Source organism: Epinephelus moara, chromosome 5 (assembly GCF_006386435.1).
Source record: "Epinephelus moara isolate mb chromosome 5, YSFRI_EMoa_1.0, whole genome shotgun sequence".
NCBI classification, from domain to species: Eukaryota; Metazoa; Chordata; class Actinopteri; order Perciformes; family Serranidae; genus Epinephelus; species Epinephelus moara.
The window spans coordinates 20,584,835-20,603,236 of NC_065510.1; the positions used below are offsets into that span (position 1 = coordinate 20,584,835).

At 40.1% G+C, this 18,402-nt stretch overlaps 1 protein-coding gene across 4 annotated transcripts in view; it reads left to right on the forward strand.

Annotated features, from left to right (window-relative positions):
- Positions 1-17,979, forward strand: part of sh3gl2a (SH3 domain containing GRB2 like 2a, endophilin A1) — a 62,578-nt gene extending 44,599 nt beyond the window's left edge. The window contains exons 3-13 of one of the 4 annotated variants that reach the window (XM_050043888.1): positions 2,943-3,011; positions 5,712-5,784; positions 7,383-7,526; positions 7,876-8,009; positions 8,116-8,274; positions 10,015-10,118; positions 10,283-10,398; positions 12,045-12,059; positions 12,220-12,231; positions 12,680-12,691; positions 15,345-17,979. In XM_050043888.1, coding sequence (XP_049899845.1) covers positions 2,943-3,011; positions 5,712-5,784; positions 7,383-7,526; positions 7,876-8,009; positions 8,116-8,274; positions 10,015-10,118; positions 10,283-10,398; positions 12,045-12,059; positions 12,220-12,231; positions 12,680-12,691; positions 15,345-15,541 — 1,035 coding nt within the window. In that variant the 3' untranslated portion in view covers positions 15,542-17,979. Of the gene's footprint in view, positions 1-2,942; positions 3,012-5,711; positions 5,785-7,382; positions 7,527-7,875; positions 8,010-8,115; positions 8,275-10,014; positions 10,119-10,279; positions 10,399-12,044; positions 12,186-12,219; positions 12,232-12,679; positions 12,692-15,344 lie in introns of those variants that run through there. The other 3 variants (XM_050043886.1, XM_050043887.1, XM_050043885.1) reach the window with 3 other exon arrangements.
- The last annotated feature ends 423 nt before the right edge of the window (positions 17,980-18,402 follow it).

Below are 18,402 nucleotides of genomic sequence, written 5' to 3' on the forward strand. Positions count from 1 at the left end.
CAATCTATGTGAAACTGCACATAGGCATTGAGGATTGGCATAGGTAGAAGGTGACAAAGCTACCAATGGGTATGGACTAGTTAGTTAAGTAAGAGTTATGCATTTACATCCTTAAATCTCCAGTCCCTGGAGTACTGCTACCTTTTCTTTCCAAGTCAAGCACTCATGTAAAATGTATATTTATGTCTAAGAAACCTACTCTCCTCCTCAAATTTATGTAACACTGCATAAAATGAACAGTGTTATATAAATCTCAGTCACCTTGAAGCACACACGTCTGTTGAACCTGCTGTTAAACATGAATCATCAGACACATTGTCTCTGTAGAGAAAGGATAATTGGTAATATCCTTTAACAGCAGCAGAATAGTGACTGTGTCATTAGGTACGGCCATGATTCACCGCAGCTACATGTTACGAAAAAACAAGATTAGTTTGATGTTATTACCACTTGGATGTTATCCTTCTTTTTGTTAATACCTCGGCTCAGATGAATAATTAAAGCCTGTGTGTGACGCATATGTGCCTCAGTGTTTTTATGTAATTAGCACTTTCTATCTAAAAGGAGGCCGTCATTTTTCTGCATGCATACGCCTAAAACCAGGTAGTAATTATGCATAACTGCAGTCGTATTGTATCCCAGGTGAAATATAGTACAGTATGTGATTAGGCTGCTCGGATGAACACCAGAAGAGTCACTACTGCCACTGCTTATGGTGGCGCAGGTGCAGCTCACAAGCACACACATGAAACGTGGACCATGTGGGATATGTAGAGTACATTGTGTTATTTCACAGCCGCACATTTCACATGTACACCTCCGTCTTTAACAGCTCGGACATCGGGGTGTTTGCTTTCTTATTATCAGGTCCGACAGAAAAGAGAAACGTAGTGAGAGAAATAACAGGAAGTTAAAGAGGCTGAGACATACACACTGTGCCCGATAAGCCAAGCATGGGCAGGTACTTGTCTCCATGGCAACCAGCTCAAGGAGGATTTGGAGACATTGTAGTGATGTGTAGGTGAAGCTAATGACAGGAAATGTGGCTGTGTGTGTGTGTGTGTTTTGTATCGCTGTCAGAATATTGAGCCGTTTCACAAGTAGGATCAGAAGACACTTTTGCTAAGATGACTCATAGAGCGCCGATCCTCAGAAAGTCTTACGCTGCATAAACTGCTGTCACAGGCTTAGTCTTATTAACCCGCCCTGTGCTGCCTGTCACAGATCACCCCTCTCATGTTTCACTCCCTCACTTTTAACAAGCTTAATTGCGTCTACTTCTCCATTTTAGGAGCTTTAAATTCAGTTTGAAATGAGACGATAATTCAGCCCCAAGAGGAGAACGAACACACAAAAAGAAGCACATGTACAGTGTGATTTTCCAGCGTGTTACTCGAGGAAAGACTTCCACTGACCTTAGTTTGCATGGTTTCTTTAGTCACGCATTGTGACGTTCCCTGAAAGCTTTTTTTCCCGTCCCTCAGTCCATCCTCTGAGGGCCTTGTCTGGCCTCGTTGTGTCAGTTTGCCGCCCCCCTTAAGCCATCTGGTTACATCACAGACTGGAGCGGGATGGTGGCAGAGCTAGAAATATTATGAGCAGACATCGACTGAGAGAGAGAGAGTGAGGGGATAGGAGCCCAAAGCAGTTATTTCTGTGTTTACGTCTGTGCACATGGATCTGTGCCATGTCTGAAGCTATAAGGGCCGACGCTCCTAGCTTGTTGCTGCACAGACTTTATCTCTTCCTCTCGACTGCCGCGACTGTCTGCAGCAGTGATTGAGAATCTCTGCAGTGCTGAACAGTGAGCCTGACGCTGACATGTCTGAGGCGGGAGCTAACAGACTGACTGTCATCTCGAGTCTAGACTGAGTTAGAGAGGTTCATGTGCATAAGAATATATAGGCACGAGTGAGTGTGCCTAGGTAAGCAGCATATATTCTCACACAAGGTATTGTGGCACCGAAGGAGTTAATCTGAGGGGTCACAAGATGATTAAAATGGTGATGTGAAAACATATTTTTGCAACACACAATTATGTTTATTTTCTCTTATTGTTGGTGTTTTTTCTTGTTAAATACTGCACCTTATTTCTATCTTTTCAGTCCTCTAAAAATATCAAATGAATCTTAACTGTCCATTACTTAAAAACAGATTACTACAAGGGGTCAAAAGTAGACGTTGCTTAATCTGAAGAGGTCTCAAGCTACAAACTCATGCTGTAGAAAGTGTTTGGCAGTTCTACAGATGCACTGCAGTTGTTAATATCATTTCAATGCCGCTTCTAATCCGTTTAAGATCATTACCACTGATGTGAAGATCACTAACACACTCCTGACGTTGTTATCCGTGAGCACCGGTGTTGTTGCAGTGAGAGGTGAGGCTCACATCGCAGCATGATCATTAATGAAATGGCTTTCTGTAATGTGAAGCTCAAGGTCAAGCTGATGTTTGTGCATTTGTTGTTTGACATTATCTTAATTGGAACGAGAAGCTGTGACCCTGTGATGTCACAGACACGGGCTGGTTCACACTGCACCTGCTGACAGGGCAAACCACTCTCTTATTGCAAATCACCTAACGTGTAATTTAGTGTAGAGCAGCGTCTGACTCGTTATCTGTCATCTCACTGACCTGTGAGGCAGGCTACAGTTTTAAATACATACTTAATATAATAATTAAAACATCTCCATTGTGTCCCCAACAGTCTGAGAGACAAAAAAAATATTGTGGTTGTTGTATCTGTGCAGATTGTCCATGACAGTTCCCTTTGAGGATGCTTCCTCAACCAATCGTCAATATATTTTTGCTGAGGTGTTTTTCCTGTCATTTCAGTATCGAGCAAAGGGATTGACCCATCTGGACACAGTATTATCATTTTGTCAAGCTGATGAAAGCTTAAACCCCTAACATGTTTTTCTTTCATTTTGTTTGTTTTGCAGAAAGTGAGTGAGAAGGTTGGAGGAGCAGAGGGAACAAAGCTCGATGATGACTTCACTGACATGGAAAAGGCGAGTCTGAACTCTTTCCATTATCACCTTGTTGAGAATGTAAACCAACGCTAGAGGGTATTTTTAGCAGTGTTGAGCAGTAACACATTACTAGTAACACATTACAGTAGTAAAATTACTTTTTCCAGTAACGAGTAGTGTAACTAATTACTAATAAAACTTCAGTAATAATATTACAGTTACTCTAAAATCAAACACCTTGTTACAACGTTACTTTTGTTATCACATCACTACTGACTGAAATACGACATCACATCAGCTGGAAAAAATGTCTCATTTTACAAAAGACAGAAATATGTTGCACCAGTGTTTACATGGAAAAAGTTTAGAGAGTCAAGCTTTTCACTGCCGTTTTGATCCCCGACACACCACAGACAAATCTGTGTGGAGAGAAATGTAGTGCTTGCCTCTCTCTCATTACAACCCTCAACTCCCAGCTGCTCCCGTGGAGCTGCTCAGTGTCCCACAGGTCACTGTGGTTGTACTTGGAAGCTTCCAGATACAGGTCTGTAAGGGTACTGTCACACATGCACAAAATTAACATTGGCAAATATTCATCTCCTGTTTACTGTGATTCAATGCAAGCAAAGAGGTGGATAAAACATTCACTTGCAGTGGCAAAGCAAATTCACATCTCTGCACTGCATGGAGTTTGACTTTAGTGAACTTTGACCGGTGAAGTCGTAGCATCAACCAATTCCAAAGAAGACTGTGTGGAGGAGACATTGATTGTAGCCATGTCTAACTAGCTGATATTGTATGATATTGGCTGTGAAAAATCCAAACTAACCCACAGGAGAGTTGCTGCCCGGCTGGCACAGGACGTGAGAAAATGATTAATGGATCAATAACAAAATATTTCACTGTTTTTATTAGCATGCTAATAAACACTACCCACATTCAGCACACATATCACCACGGGAGGTGATGGTCACTTGCCAGCATTCGTACATATGTCACTACACCCTAACTGTGAGTGTTGTCGGGGCTTACCTCGTAGTGAATCTGCCCCGAATAAATGAAGGTAAATACACAGAACAAAAATTCAAATGCAATATTTTTGTTTTTGCTCCCATTTTTCACAGGTGTAGGTTATAAATCTAAGAGTTTTTCTATGCACTCAGTAGATCAATTCCTCTTAAATTCTTTTGCAAATTTGTTCGTGCAAAAATTCTTCGGCTGTGCAAACCAGTTGTTGCTTCAGCTATCCAGGTGGCTGGTCTCAGACAATCTTGCAGGTGAAGATGCTAGATTTGAACTTCCTTAATGATACTGTTTAATCAGCATCTTGATATGCCATACCCGTCAGGTGGATGGATGATCTTGGAAAAGGAGAAGTGCTTACTATCACTGAACTTTGTGACCAGAATTTCAGAGAAATATTTATTGAGTGCATAAAAAATCTTAGATCTTGGACCTGTGAGAAAAAAGAAGCAAAAACAAAAGTGTTTTAAATTTTTGTAAAGTTTTGTTCAGTATAGAAGAAATAAGTTAATAATGACTTCTACATTTACCTTAAACCTTGCGGTCCTCTTTCATGCATTACAAAATTGTGATGCACCACTTTAAACCAGATGGGATGTACAGCGTTGTAAAATGTGAGGTGCCGCTACCATCAAGCAGCTGTAAGGCTGATAAACCGGAGGGAAATGTTTTCTCACACTTCACAGTCAAACACAATCTTCAGTTTGATATTGAGTGACATTGAGAAAGCAAACATGTTTATTTTGAAAATAACATACCCTGTTTTTCTTGATAAGACCGGAGAGAGTGATAGGAATACAGAGAGATGGTAGAGAGGACAGCCCACAACTACTAAAACCTATTAAGACGACTCTCAACTCTATATAGCTGTTCATCCTACTGACAGGAGCCTCCTTTACTCCCTTGACAACCGATCAATATATGGATTACCCAAAATTTCATTACATTCACAGCATTCTTTCACATCTGGCTGACAGCTTCCCCAGATAGAGGGATTTCATTAATGTTCAAAACTTAAGACTTGCTGTGTTTATTTTTGTAAGCTTTGTTTTATTTGAGTATTTTTTTTATTCTTTTCCAGATATCTCTCCAGCAACTTTCAAACCCTGAAAATGTCACTGCAGTTTATTTATTTTAGACCCAAATCATGACCTGCTGTGGTCATAATGTTCCTGCAGTGCCACTATTTTGTATAAACAATATTTACTCCGGAATTTGAATGACTCTTGCGTCCTGTGTGTCTTGTGTGCGCTCACATACTGTGTCTCCTGAAAACAACCCTGAATAACAACCTGCATGTTTTTCCGTATGTGAGCAATAACAAACAGATGTGAGCGCATGTGTGTGTGTGTTTGTGTGTGTGTGTGTGTGTGTGTGTGTGTGTGTGTGTGTGCAGCTCTGATCATGTGTGTTGATATGTTAGTGGAAAGAGAGTCTGAGCTCTGCAGAGCTGTTGAGAGCTGGCAAGTCTCATCACACCAAACAAGAACATCATGGCCAGCTCTCAGCTCTGCATGTCTCTCTCACCATGCTGCAGAACAAAGCAACACTTTCTTTTATCTCGTTTCTTTCTCACTATTAGATGCATAAATTATTTTAGGGCTGTTGTATTTCTTTCATCCTCTCCCACAGGCGCTCAGCCATTACCTTTTTTTTCTACATCTCTCCTTAACTTTCTGTTTCTGTCTCCTTCTACATGTTGTTTGTGGTTTACAGAAGATGGACACCACCTCTCGGGCAGTGATGGACATCATTACCAAGACTACTGAGTATCTGCAGCCAAACCCAGGTGACATAAACAAGCTGTGCAAGACGATAATGTGACAGTGTTTAAATTTAGACCAAAGGCTAGTCTCCCAAGAGTCAAGATAAAATTGTTAGAGAAAAACATTCTCTAAAATGTGCTGTAAAAGCACCCACGCACATTATATGTACAGACATATATACATGTTCATTTATACATAGTCGCATATTCATACTGTACATATTTTATATTATTAACTGCAATAGTAAATGTCACATCCAAGTAAAACAACCACTGTATTAGTATTTTTTAAGTACTTTAGTTTTCAGTCTGGGATCTATCTACTAATTCCTGCCTCTCTTCTTAATGTTGACATGATGTTTATCTCCAACCTTTAATAAAGAGAGCCTCTGCTACCATCAGAAGAAATTGTTAAATTTATATGAAGCTCAGCAGGGTTTAATGAACTGATCAATTACATCATACGTTCACTTTGTGGTATTAAACTAGCAGCATGATGCAACATCAGATGAAAAAAGAAAACCCTCAGTTTTTTCACAGGTTGGGAAAACTCGAGGTAGTTGGAAAAGACTCAGTCAGTCACAGACAGATGGGGATGTGAGAGGAAAAAGTAGCACTGACAGTCAGTTACGAAGATAAATGTAGTTTGATATTCACCAACTGGACTAACACATCAAGTTGAAATTATTTTAAAGGTCCAGTCTGTAGAATATAAGAATATACATTGGCAGGAATGGAATATAATATAGTAAGTATGTTTTTTTTCTATGTCTTCTCTGTATAAACACCTGAAAATAAGAATCATTGTGGAGTTTTTTGTTACCTTTTGTTACCTTACCAGGGAGCTGGTCTTTGTCCGCTATGTTTCTACATTAGCCAAGAATGGACAAACCAAACACTGACTCTAGATAGGGCCATTTGTGTTTTTGGGTCGACCACCATAATTAGCAGCCCCTCTTTAATGACCAGCATTGGAAAAACACTGATTTGTGACGTGCAACTGTTTTATTTAGTGTTTTTAACAATTGAAAATCACCTGGATTCTCATTTATAAAACAGTGCATAGGATCCACACTACAAATGTACGCATGGACAAAAGCTAAAAATGGTGTGCGCCAAAAAATAATTGACAGTTTCTACAATCAGGCTTCCACCTCACCATCTGCGTCACAAGTTCCCCATCTCCAAAATGTCCATAAACACGGCCTCTTTCAGGCTACGTTTTGTGCGTACGTAATGTTTATAAATGAGACCCCTGTGCTGTTTGACTTTGGAGAGGAACAGGCCTCTGTGGATAATTAGGCTCCTGGTCAAAACCTCAGAAACAGTGAACACTGAAGGAATTCTAACCAGGAGAAGTTTCAGCTGACTGCAATCTGCAGTTCTCACCACTAGATGCCACTAAATCCTCCTAAAACTTCCATACTGCTCCTTTAAATGTAGATATTGGGCAGCTGGACTTGTTTTGCTTCAGCGTCTGTGATCAGACAGAGTGTTGATTTAAAGAAGACCTCTACCTCATCCTGATTGTATATTATGGATTCTCATTGGCCTTTTAAACCTTTGAGTGTCTCCAAATAGTGCGACTGAATGGTGGTGTTTGGTCTCTTTTGCCTTCACAGCCACCAGAGCCAAGATGAGCATGATGAACTCCATGTCACGTATGCGGGGACAGGAGAAGGGACCGGGCTACACGCAGACCGAGGCCATCCTGGGAGAGTCCATGCAGAGGTTTGGCAGGGAGCTCGGAGAGGAGTCTAACTTCGGTGAGCTGCATACAGTAAAGCTCCTGGCAGAAAGAGAGGAACACTTTTTTTTTTAAAATGTGCCAGACACAAGAACAAAGTGGCATCATTTCATTCCCTCAAGGATGCAGTAACAATGTTATGAAAAATGCATGAGCCTATTTTTCAGACAAGTCGCCTTAAGTTATTTAGTTCACAAGTAATGGCGTTAAAATGTTGTTTCAAGAGAAATACCTGCCTTCAAAATCTGTGATGGATTTTAATGAGATAGTGTCACTCCAGATTAACCAGTTTTCTACACTATGCACTGACACTGAGTTGTGTGCTATTCATGTGTTTTAAGTGTCTACATGTGTCCTTATTTTCCCAGGCCTTGCTCTGATTGATGCTGGGGAAGCCATGCGTGAGCTTGGAGAGGTCAAGGACGCTTTGGATATGGAGGTCAAGCAGAACTTCATTGATCCACTGCAGAACCTCCATGAAAAAGATCTCAAGGAGATTCAGGTATGAGTGCAGAACTTTGATGCACCACAAGGGAGAAAAAACTAATAATCTAAATCATGTCTTGGTCAGAGTTTCAGATTAACCGCTTTATTTTCTTCTTTTGCAGCATCACCTGAAGAAAATGGAGGGTCGCCGTCTCGACTTTGATTATAAGAAGAAACGTCAAGGCAAAGTGACAGATGACGAGATCAAACAGGCTCTAGAGAAATTCGACGACTCCAAGGAGATCGCTGAGCAGAGCATGTTCAACCTGTTGGAGAGTGATGTAAGAATTCTATTTCACACCTCTCTTCTTTGCACTCACCATTGACACAGCCGACAGGTTTTATTGAGTTTGTCAACCTAGCCAGTTTACTGAACTGTCTTTCACTCTCCACTGTTGCATTGACAGTAACCACAACCATTCCCATTGCTTTTTTGTCCTCCTCAAACCATGTTAATCAAGGGGGATCACAGCCCTGTTCTTTTTATGCCTCACTGCCGGTGACAGCCGTAGCCAGAGGCGTTATGATTTCAGGTTCTCTGTCTCATGAGTGTGATATCTCGGGAAATGCCTGGAGGTGAATTTAGGAGTCCCACAGAGTCAGATGAACAAGTTGAGGAACCCTTTTGTTCACCCTTTTGTTGACTTGGGACGCCAGACACTGACAAAAAAAGCCATCCTTTAACATCGGCATGTTACACAGCCACGGGGAAACGTGGCAGGAATGAAAGTAAAGGTGGCGAAAATTTGAGTGGGGCAGGCGTGAGGGGTGATGGATGGGTCCACCAAACACCAACTTTCACCTGGGAGAGTAGTGTTCACGTCCCGTAAGATTATAAAGCCAAATCCTGTTCTTTTTTCAAAACCTAACCACATGTTTTTGTTGTTTGTTGTGGAAAAAAAAAACATCAATTTGCAATATTGTACCGATGTACTGCACTTACTTTGAAAGAGACTTTATGTAAACATTACATTTCCTGTGAAAACAGAAGTGTATTTTGAAAGAAGACAATGCATGCAACAGGCAGAACTTCTGTCCCAGAATGTCAACAACCAACGCACCCAGGGTACCTTGCACGTCCAAACATCAATATGTGACGAAGTTGGTGTGAGAATGCCTTGCAATCTTAGATTCACCAGGTGGACTTATCATGACTCCACTGAGAGTCTCCACTGATCATTCTCTATTTACTGCTAGATGCTGCAATAGGCAGCTGTTTGCTACAATTTATTTGCATAGTCATAACACCTCTTTAAAGTGTCTTTGTTTCTCGGGTTGTTATGAAGTTTTGTGCTGCCCCAAGTGACATAAAAACAAACGCAAATTCACAAAAACTGCGATCACATACACGCATGAATTGCCCCTTTTTGCCAACTGCCATGAGCAGTTAATCTGCTGTCCTTTGGTTCATGACCAATCTGTCCACAAAATCTTGAGCAAGCAAATCCATTTAGAAGTTATGTGCCTTTTTGCGATTCTTACAAGCACAAACACATGCACTTGACCTTCATGTCAATTTTCAGCCTCCTGGGGGAAAAAACTCCAAAGAGTGGGGAATTTTAGTGGATCGACCAACCAACCAAGTTCTACAAGTAGCTGGTCTGGAGCGTTCTATGTCACACAACCCTCTGCAGAAGAAGTTTGTCCAGTATAGAATTGCAGATATTCAAGCTGATATTTTCAGAGCATTTTGAGGACTTCTCGTCCATTTTGGCTTCAGAAAAGACCATCGACTGTTCCATAACAACTCAGCAAAGATCATCCCCTGAGGAAGAATATGTGATGCTATCGAAGGCTGCGAAAGAAATGCTGCTAAAGGACTATGTGGAAGGATTATTTTGTCCTACTGATGTACTGTATTAACTGTCAACCTCAACCCTGTACAACCCTCTGTTATTACTTTTAACATTGGAGTTTGAGGTGAATTTGAGTCCAGATCTCACTAACAGTCATCTTTACAGGTGATGTGTGAGTGGTCATGGTGTCAGTGTGTAACAGTAGACCCTGCTCATCTTCAACAGATTGAACAGGTGAGCCAGCTGGCTGCACTGGTCCATGCCCAGGTGGAGTACCACAGCCGGGCTGCTGAGATCCTCACACAGCTCTCCAGTAAGATCGACGAACGGTCAGTAGTCACACTCCCTGTTTCCCCTGGTCTTCTTTTACCATACATTTTCGATGTCTTGACAACAACGTCAAATTTCTGTCATGTCTAATCTTGCATTTCCTCAGGAACACACTGTGTTTAATGCTAATCTCTTTCAATTGTGCATTTGGGTGTTTAAGCAGGATAAGGGACGCCGCTAACAAACCGAGGAAAGAGTTCGCTCCTAAGCCACGTACATCTCTTGACTTCTCCATCAGTGAGAACCACAATGGAGGCATCCACAGTGCTCGCTCTCCAGGTGAGACCCAGGGTACAAACCTCATGGCTCAGAAACATGTCCAGAAACTAGTCCAGGTACTGTAAATACTCTGTAGTATAATTGGGGAATCTGTTTCTGTTTCAGCTGATGTTAAGACAGAACAATAAAACATGTAAATCAGTGACATTTGTGTTTGTAAGTATGTGCCTTTGAAGGATAGTTTCTGGGCTAGTTTCTATTCATTCACAATCCTCTGTCCTTCTAGGGTTTTAATTTGTGCTGTAAATTCTCAAATAAAAGCCAAAACTGATTCTCTTTTCTTACAAATAAAGGCAAAAGAATAAAAGCAAAGACAAAAAATGTTGTAAATGTATTGTAATGCATTGCAGGGTAAAGTTAGAGAAATGTAAACAGCATGTTTAATCTGTACAACACACTCACTCACTGATTCATTTTGGTCCATTTAATGTGCTTAAATGAATGGAAGTGTAATGCATTCACTTGAGAAAAACATATTTGCCCTGTATTTCTGAAATAAAGTGATTATTATCTCAGAATTCTGAAAAAAGTTTTCATGGAAAAAAAAATCTAGTTGTTTTGATTTTCGTTTTGTTCTTGAGATAATCGTCTTGTTAATTCAGAAAAGTGAGGTCATGTCTTTTTCCATAAAAACCTTTTCTCAGAAATTTAAGATCACAAATTTAGTAATTCAGACAAACGGAGCAGAATTTTTTTTCTCAAGTGAATGCATTGCGCTTTTGTAAAAATGTAACATTTCCTGCAGATATTTCACAATAAAAGCCTTCAAGGAAAAAATAACGATTAAGTGCTAGAAGTCTTACAATAATAAACCGATACAAAAAAAGTACAAAAAAGAGGGAGGTTTCTTAATAAAATATTATAAAACAATATATAGGTAATTCTTTATTTAAACGGCTAGCCTCACTGATATCTCCTTTTTTAACCCTTTGAAACCAGAGTAAATTGGCCTGGTTTCTTTCAAAAATGAAAAAGAAGAAATGACCCAAAAAAAATAGCAAGAAATTAGTAAAAAGAGAAAAATAAAAGCAAAAAAAAAAGATGTAAAAATGGAAAATGACCTGAATAAAGGAGCTTAAAAATTATAATAATTTTGTAATATAAATTTAAATATAAAATAATGATAATTATAAATATAGTGTTTCCCTAGTCTTTTAAAAAATATTTTTCTAAATCTATTAATTTTTTGGAATTTGTAGAACATTTCTAACCAAGGGTTCAAAGGTTTAAATACTCGCAAAAGGCATTTGAAAGCAGCACAAGAAAAGTGATGTTGCTCCAGGTTTCAAAGGGTTAAGGGCCACAATAACTAAGTTGAAATGCACAACATGCAATTTGCATACATGATATAATTACTTCCACATTAAAGAAGACAATAGCAGTTGGTCTACCAAATAACAGAAGAGAAACATGATTAATTTCTATAGAAACATCTTGTAAAAGTAAAACAGTGTTTTCATTACTGAAATATAAAGGTAAATATTTGAGAATTTACTGTTTTCTAATTTTATCTTTTTCGCAGCTCTTTCAGTTCCCAACTTTTCAGTTATTACCTGTTCTGAATAGAATATCCATCAGTCCAGAACTAATCAATACAACTCTGCGCTCTTCTCTTTCCCCTTTATGATTTTTGTTTATTCTTCCAGGGGCGAGGTCTCCAGGTGAGCCAGGTCAAAATGTTTTTCTGTCTATGTACTCACCAGCTCATTTCTTTAACAAAATCCTTTCATTTACACTTTAAACTCAAAACTACTTCTACTGCTCTCTGTCCCCTCTGCCCCCCCGCTCTCCCTCGTGTTGTTTCCTCTTAACTCTTTGCAGCAAGGTCTCCAGGTGAGACAAAAGTGAATCCCCGGAGAGATACAACAATATCTCTTCCATCACTTCGTCATTCTTGGTTGTTTTTTGTCCATTACTCTTTCTGTTTGTCTCTTTGTCATGAGAAAATTGTTACAATCAAACAGCAGAAAAACAAGTGTCGTCCGCTCGCTGTACAAAGACAGCCCGACCTATTGTAACAAAGAAAAGCTTACCAGCGGACGAGCATTTGCTGTTTCTGTTTTGTTCTCTTGTCAATCTTCTGATCAATCTTATCCTCCTGTTTCTTTGTCCGCCTCCCTGCCAAATCATACTCCAACTTCTTGTTTTGTTTATTGACCTTTACATTTCTCCGCCTGCTGTACTTACCCATCAGTTTATCATGAATCCATCTAGAAAATGCTGTTAAACATAAACGCCTATGCTCTTTATTCACCTTTCTTTTCTCCTTCCCCCTTTGCAGCAAGATCTCCAGGTGAGCAAGGGTGATGTGGGAAGAGATGCAAAATCTCTCTATCACTCTTATTTTTATCCTTCTTTAAATGGACTTTTGTGAACATGTATATTTGTCTTCACTTGTGTTGGCGGTGCAGCTCGTCTGCAGTGCTGTTTCACTTGTGTTGGCAGTGCAGCTCGTCTGCAGTGCTGTTTCTGTCTAACCCCTGGTTTCTCTTTTGTCCCTGTTTTTTTCTCAAACTGCTCATAGTTTTTTTGTTAAAGGAATAGTTTGACATTTTGGGAAATGTGCTTTTTATCAATTCGCCCAGACTTAGATGAGGACATAGATACCACTCTCATGTCCGGACGCTAAACATGACGCAGCAGCCAGTTAGCTTAGCATAAATATCGGGGGAAACAGCTGGCCTGGCTCTGTCTAGAGATAACAAAATCTGCCTACTAGCTGACTAATTCTGTTATTTGATGATAGGTTATGTGCTACACTATGTCTCAGTGTCTCGGTTTGTGGCTGGACCCAAAAACATATCCCCATAAATTTGTGGATTTTCATTTTTACAGCTTTTTTTCTACACTTGGTTTGGATATGGATCAAACAAATGAGATACAGCATGTTAACAAGGGAGCCAGATTAGCTGCTTCCTCTAGCTAGGTTTGGGACGTGTTATTTTTTTCCCCATGAGTTCCTATGACTTGTTTTTACTAACCCAGCACCGCTGCCCTTATCTAACTGCTTCAGACCTCGACAAGTACAAGCCAATCACAACACAGCAGGGTGAGGTTTAGGCAAAAAGCTCATGGGGAAAAAAGTGCGTGTTCAGGACAGTCTCATTCACTGTGTGACACACGATATTGGAAATAACTACTGTTGTAGTGGCTGTTTTGGCCACAAGGGGCAACAATGAGTCCATTTTACACTTGAAAAACAAACTTCAACAAGAAACACAAAGGTGAGATTTTAAAGCCGCTTCACACCAAGTACGGATTTTTGTCCTGAAAAAAATAGCACGGAAATTTATAGAGATGAATGCTTGCACACCCCAGTGTAACATTTATTCTGGGGAAAAAATATTTGGATGGCCTTCAATTTTTTTTGCAATTTTCCACCTGCAGTATTAAATGCTGACGAATTAAACCCTTTGTTCCGAATGATGTCGCACCGCCAGGACATACCTTTTGCTGCTTAAATGGGGATTGTCTTATCAGTTTGGTTTCTGCTTCAGCTGGGATTCAACAAAGACGCTAATGTAGCTGATATGAACTTGCTAACTTTATATGTTGATCACTGTCTCAAACAAACTTCTGTTATGCAGATTCACCAGCAAGGACCACAGCAAAACAGTGTGTCGTTTAAATGTTTAACTGTAATTCAGGAGGTGTTCGTTGTTGAGGACTAGTGAATGGATGGAAGTGGGGGGTGAAGGTGGAAAAGGGGTGTCTTCTCTTAGGTTGATATGGGAGGATGTACTGGAGATCGGACAGAGGGAGACTCAGTGTGGGAGTTCCGTCTCAGGTGTTTTTCCGCCTAGACTGAGACATGGGAGAGGTATGCACTGAATCAGAAGAGATGAGGGGAGAAGGGAAGAGAGGATGAAGGGATGTTGGTAGGGATGAAGTAGGGAGGATGATGGATAAAGGGAAGGGAAAGAGAGGATGGGTTGAGAAATCTGAGACAAACAGCAGGAGGGATTGTCCAGGTGTAAGTAGGCCTGGAAGGTAATCAGAGGTTTGGTTGGGGTGTGGCCTTGCTTCCAAATACATCATATAATGTCACTGGACCACTGGGTGCTACTGTGTCGGACCTTAATCACACAATCCTTCTTCCCTAGTTGGCATTAGGTCATGTTCCATACAGCAGTGATGTTACAATGGTAGTAAGAGCTTAAGAATAAGAACAAGATACTCTTGTTTCTTTATGGACGGGCGATTGTTTGTCAGATTGAAGGTCTGATGTTTGGAGTGGTGTAGTTGCAGGCCATGAAACTTTGTAACTGCAAGAGGAGTGTATTTTTTCAGAGAAATGGGACTTAAGAGCAGTGGGTGTTTGTTTTCAGGATACTATTCTCTGTCTGGATAGGTTTCTGTTGTGAGGAGGGGACATAGGCACTATTTATGAGTTTTCACACAGGTGGGAAACGGCTTTAATGTTTTATCTGAAGTGTTTTTAAAGAATATTTTTTGGTTTTACAAGAGAAAAGCCTCTAAGGATGATGACTAACTGGTTTGGTTTGCAAGTGTACATCTGATTAAATGCCCAACCCCTTTTAAAGAGCAACACACTGCCGCTCCTGCATCTCCCACACAGTGTATGAGACATGTTTCCAGTCTTTATTGAAGCTAAGCTAGCTGGCTGTAGCCTTAACAGACTGATATGCAAGTTGTATCAGTCCTCCACCAGAAAGAGAACAAGCGTATTTCTCAAAATGAAGAACTATTCCTTTAAACATTGTATGCCTCATTATTATTTTGCGGTCACTGATGGTCATGTTTTGTGTCTCTTTTTCTCTCCTCCTTACTGCATCCTCCTCTTCTCTTTCCCTCTTTCAGCCAGGTCTCCAGGTGAGCCTTTCACAAGCAATCATTACGTCTTTAATCTGTATGCAGCATCTTATCTCATACCTCCAGCCTCTCCTCTAACTCTTCTTCTCTTATCTCTCCAACTCGTTCTCCAGCCCCCATGGACCAGCCCTGCTGTCGTGCACTGTACGATTTTGACCCCGAGAATGAAGGTGAGCTAGGCTTCAAGGAAGGCGATATCATCACCCTGACCAATAAGATCGATGACAACTGGTATGAGGGGATGCTGCACGGGAACTCCGGCTTCTTCCCCATCAACTATGTGGATATCCTGGTGCCGCTGCCCCACTAGGATGACACCACTATCAGCTGTGTCTGCAACAGTGGCGAAACAGATCCTGGCCTCCAGTCCCTCCCCTCCCCCGAGTATTCCTGGTAACCTTTTCCTTAACATTCCTACCAACCACCTGCGCTCCGCTTTAAAGGAGTCAAAACAGCAGCAACACAATAACAAAAGAAGATTGACGAGTTAAAGCAGGTATGCACCAGTTAAACGTAAAAACTTCAAATGAGGAAAAATCAGCGTTTATGTCGTTGCTTCCCCCTTATCCCAGGAGGTTCCTTCAGGCTTCCATAGTCATTTTATCCATTGCTGTCCCGGCTTCTGTCTCGGTTTGAGTTGGCTGTCAGTACGTCATGACTTCTGTGAGTTTATCAGAGCAGCTTTGCAAAATCACTCTTTTCTCTCATTCACTGTACTTTGTGGAAACCTCTACAGTAGATAGAAACTTTTCTCTCACATACTAGGAAAAAAAAAAATTGGTCCACGTGCTTCATGTTTGTTAGAGACTCTAGGTCAAGCATGGTTTCAAGTGTTTAACGTTTTATCTTCTATCTAAAAATATGTTGAGCTGATTTTTGTTCTGTTTTGAATATTCCTCTTTTTTAATGGTCGTCGTCTCTCGGCGTCCAAATCTCTGTCCAAAGGATGTCCTCACCTTTTAACTACTCAGAGTTTTGACAGAAGTTGTAGACTAGAGTCATCTAGTTAATAACTAACAACCAAGGTTACCCATCGTATTTATTTATTTTATTTTTTACATAACATATGCGCGTGATTGGTCATATGTGATTTAGATACCAAAGTTACCTGCAAAACCAGAGTCAACTCCAAGTTTAGCTTCCAGACAGCACGGTGTCACAGTGTGAATCTGTGCGACACAACAGGGTGAAGCTTTGCAATCTCTAACTCGTTGGTATTTTTATCAAGAGGGGCGAAACAGTATTCCTGTGTATGTGACATTTTACCTATCTGAGCCAGTGATTAGTGGAGTGACGACATGATTTGCAAAAACACAAGTTGTGAAGTGATGTGAGAAAACTCTGGTGCGTACGTTTAAATCCTCCAACATGTATTTTATCAGCAGCTTGTGTGAAAAATGGTTGATGTATTGTGATATAATAACTTATAGGACTTAACTGCTCGTTGGAGCAACTGTTGACGATGTAGCTCTTTTTGCTGCATCCCTACTAGTCCAATTAGTATTCTGTAGTTTAGCTGTCTATAAGCCATTGATTAAGACAAAACTAGACATAGCCAGGAGCGCACAAATGGCTGAATGGAATAAAAAATAATTACTTTTTGTCTCGGTGGATATGTTTTATTTATTGGAATGATGCAACTTACACTAAAAACCCCTTTTCTCCAACATTATATTGACTAAAAAACGCTGGTTTACCCTTTTCACGTCAAGTTAGACCTCAGAAAAAATGCAAGATTATGTTTCATTTTCTCTTCCCAATTATTTGGTTGTATGCAGTGTTGTGTGGGATTTTTCTCCCTCTTTAAATGATGTACTGATAATCTAGAAATCCGACCACACTCAGTTACTGCAGACAGTACAGGTTTTGGTCAGCAAAGCAGTGAGGTGCCGCAGTGCACACATTATGCCCAGGGTTTTTTTTTTCTGCGATGTCGACAATGTATTAAACCTTTCTGCAAAATAATCTGTGCAGCAGTTAACACTGTTTTTTCACCCATCTTGTAGTGATGTTGTGCGTGTACTTTGGGGAAGGGGTTTGGGTCTGCATACAGTATTTGTTATGCACAGGGATGGGGTTACGGAGGACCTCTGATGCTGAGGTATTAAAGATATACTGTCTCTGACAGTGTTTCCACATTAAAACAAACATGGATGTGTCTTTAATCAATGGACCAATTCATTATATTCAGTAGAATTACAAGAAATGATGCAAAATCAACTGGTACCCATACTAAGTGTTGTTGTTTTTTTTATCAAGGGAAGCACAACTTTAACAGACAGTATGCTTTGTCGGCTGGGGAAGAATAAAAATACAGTTTGAAGGTCATGTATTTATTTATTTTTTAAAGGCAAAACTATTCCTTCCTTCTTTTTCTCTTTCACTTTTGTTTAACAATCGTGTGTATCTTTGCCCTCAATGAGGACTGTACAGCTTTTCTGTGTTTTGTTTTCACCTTGTGTGTATAGTCGGGCATCTACAGTAACGTATCTTATTTTTGTAACTGTGACAAAAGTATACACATACAGTATAGATGTATATATACAGTATATTATCCAAAAGCAATGTGAAAGAAGGGATTCTCTGTGCTGCACATGATTGTCTTTGGATTGTTTTTCTGTTTTGTTTGTTTTCTGTTTTTAGTTTTGTTTCATTCTTGCACTGGATACCACGACTGTATGCTTGATGTAAAGAAAAAAAAAAGTGACAAGTCAATGTAATTTATTCAAATAAATACAAAGAAATGGTTATCGGCCCAACGACTTTCTGTTCACAGATGCACACACCTTAGGATTTTAGCTCAAGACAAAAATATGTCTCAGGCAGAAAAACAGACTTTTCAAAAAGCTGAATGTGAAATAATTTGATATCTTGCTAACCATCTATTTTACTTCATCACTATCTCTAGCTGTTGTTTTCAGAATATGGAGAACACACAGCAGGGACTTGGCTCAGCAAATAGAGGAAGAGATAAATGCATTATTCAGTTTCCTGGTGGAGTCTTTCATGTGCTCTCACAAGAATCCAAACAGTGAAAAAAATAGGTCAGGTAAGAAAATCTCTTTGGTACCTCCACGACGACTGAAACGTCTCAATAATCCTGTTAGTGCAACATTATCAAAGTCACGACTACAGCTTCAAGCATCTTAAAGGCTCCAAAAGATATGAAAC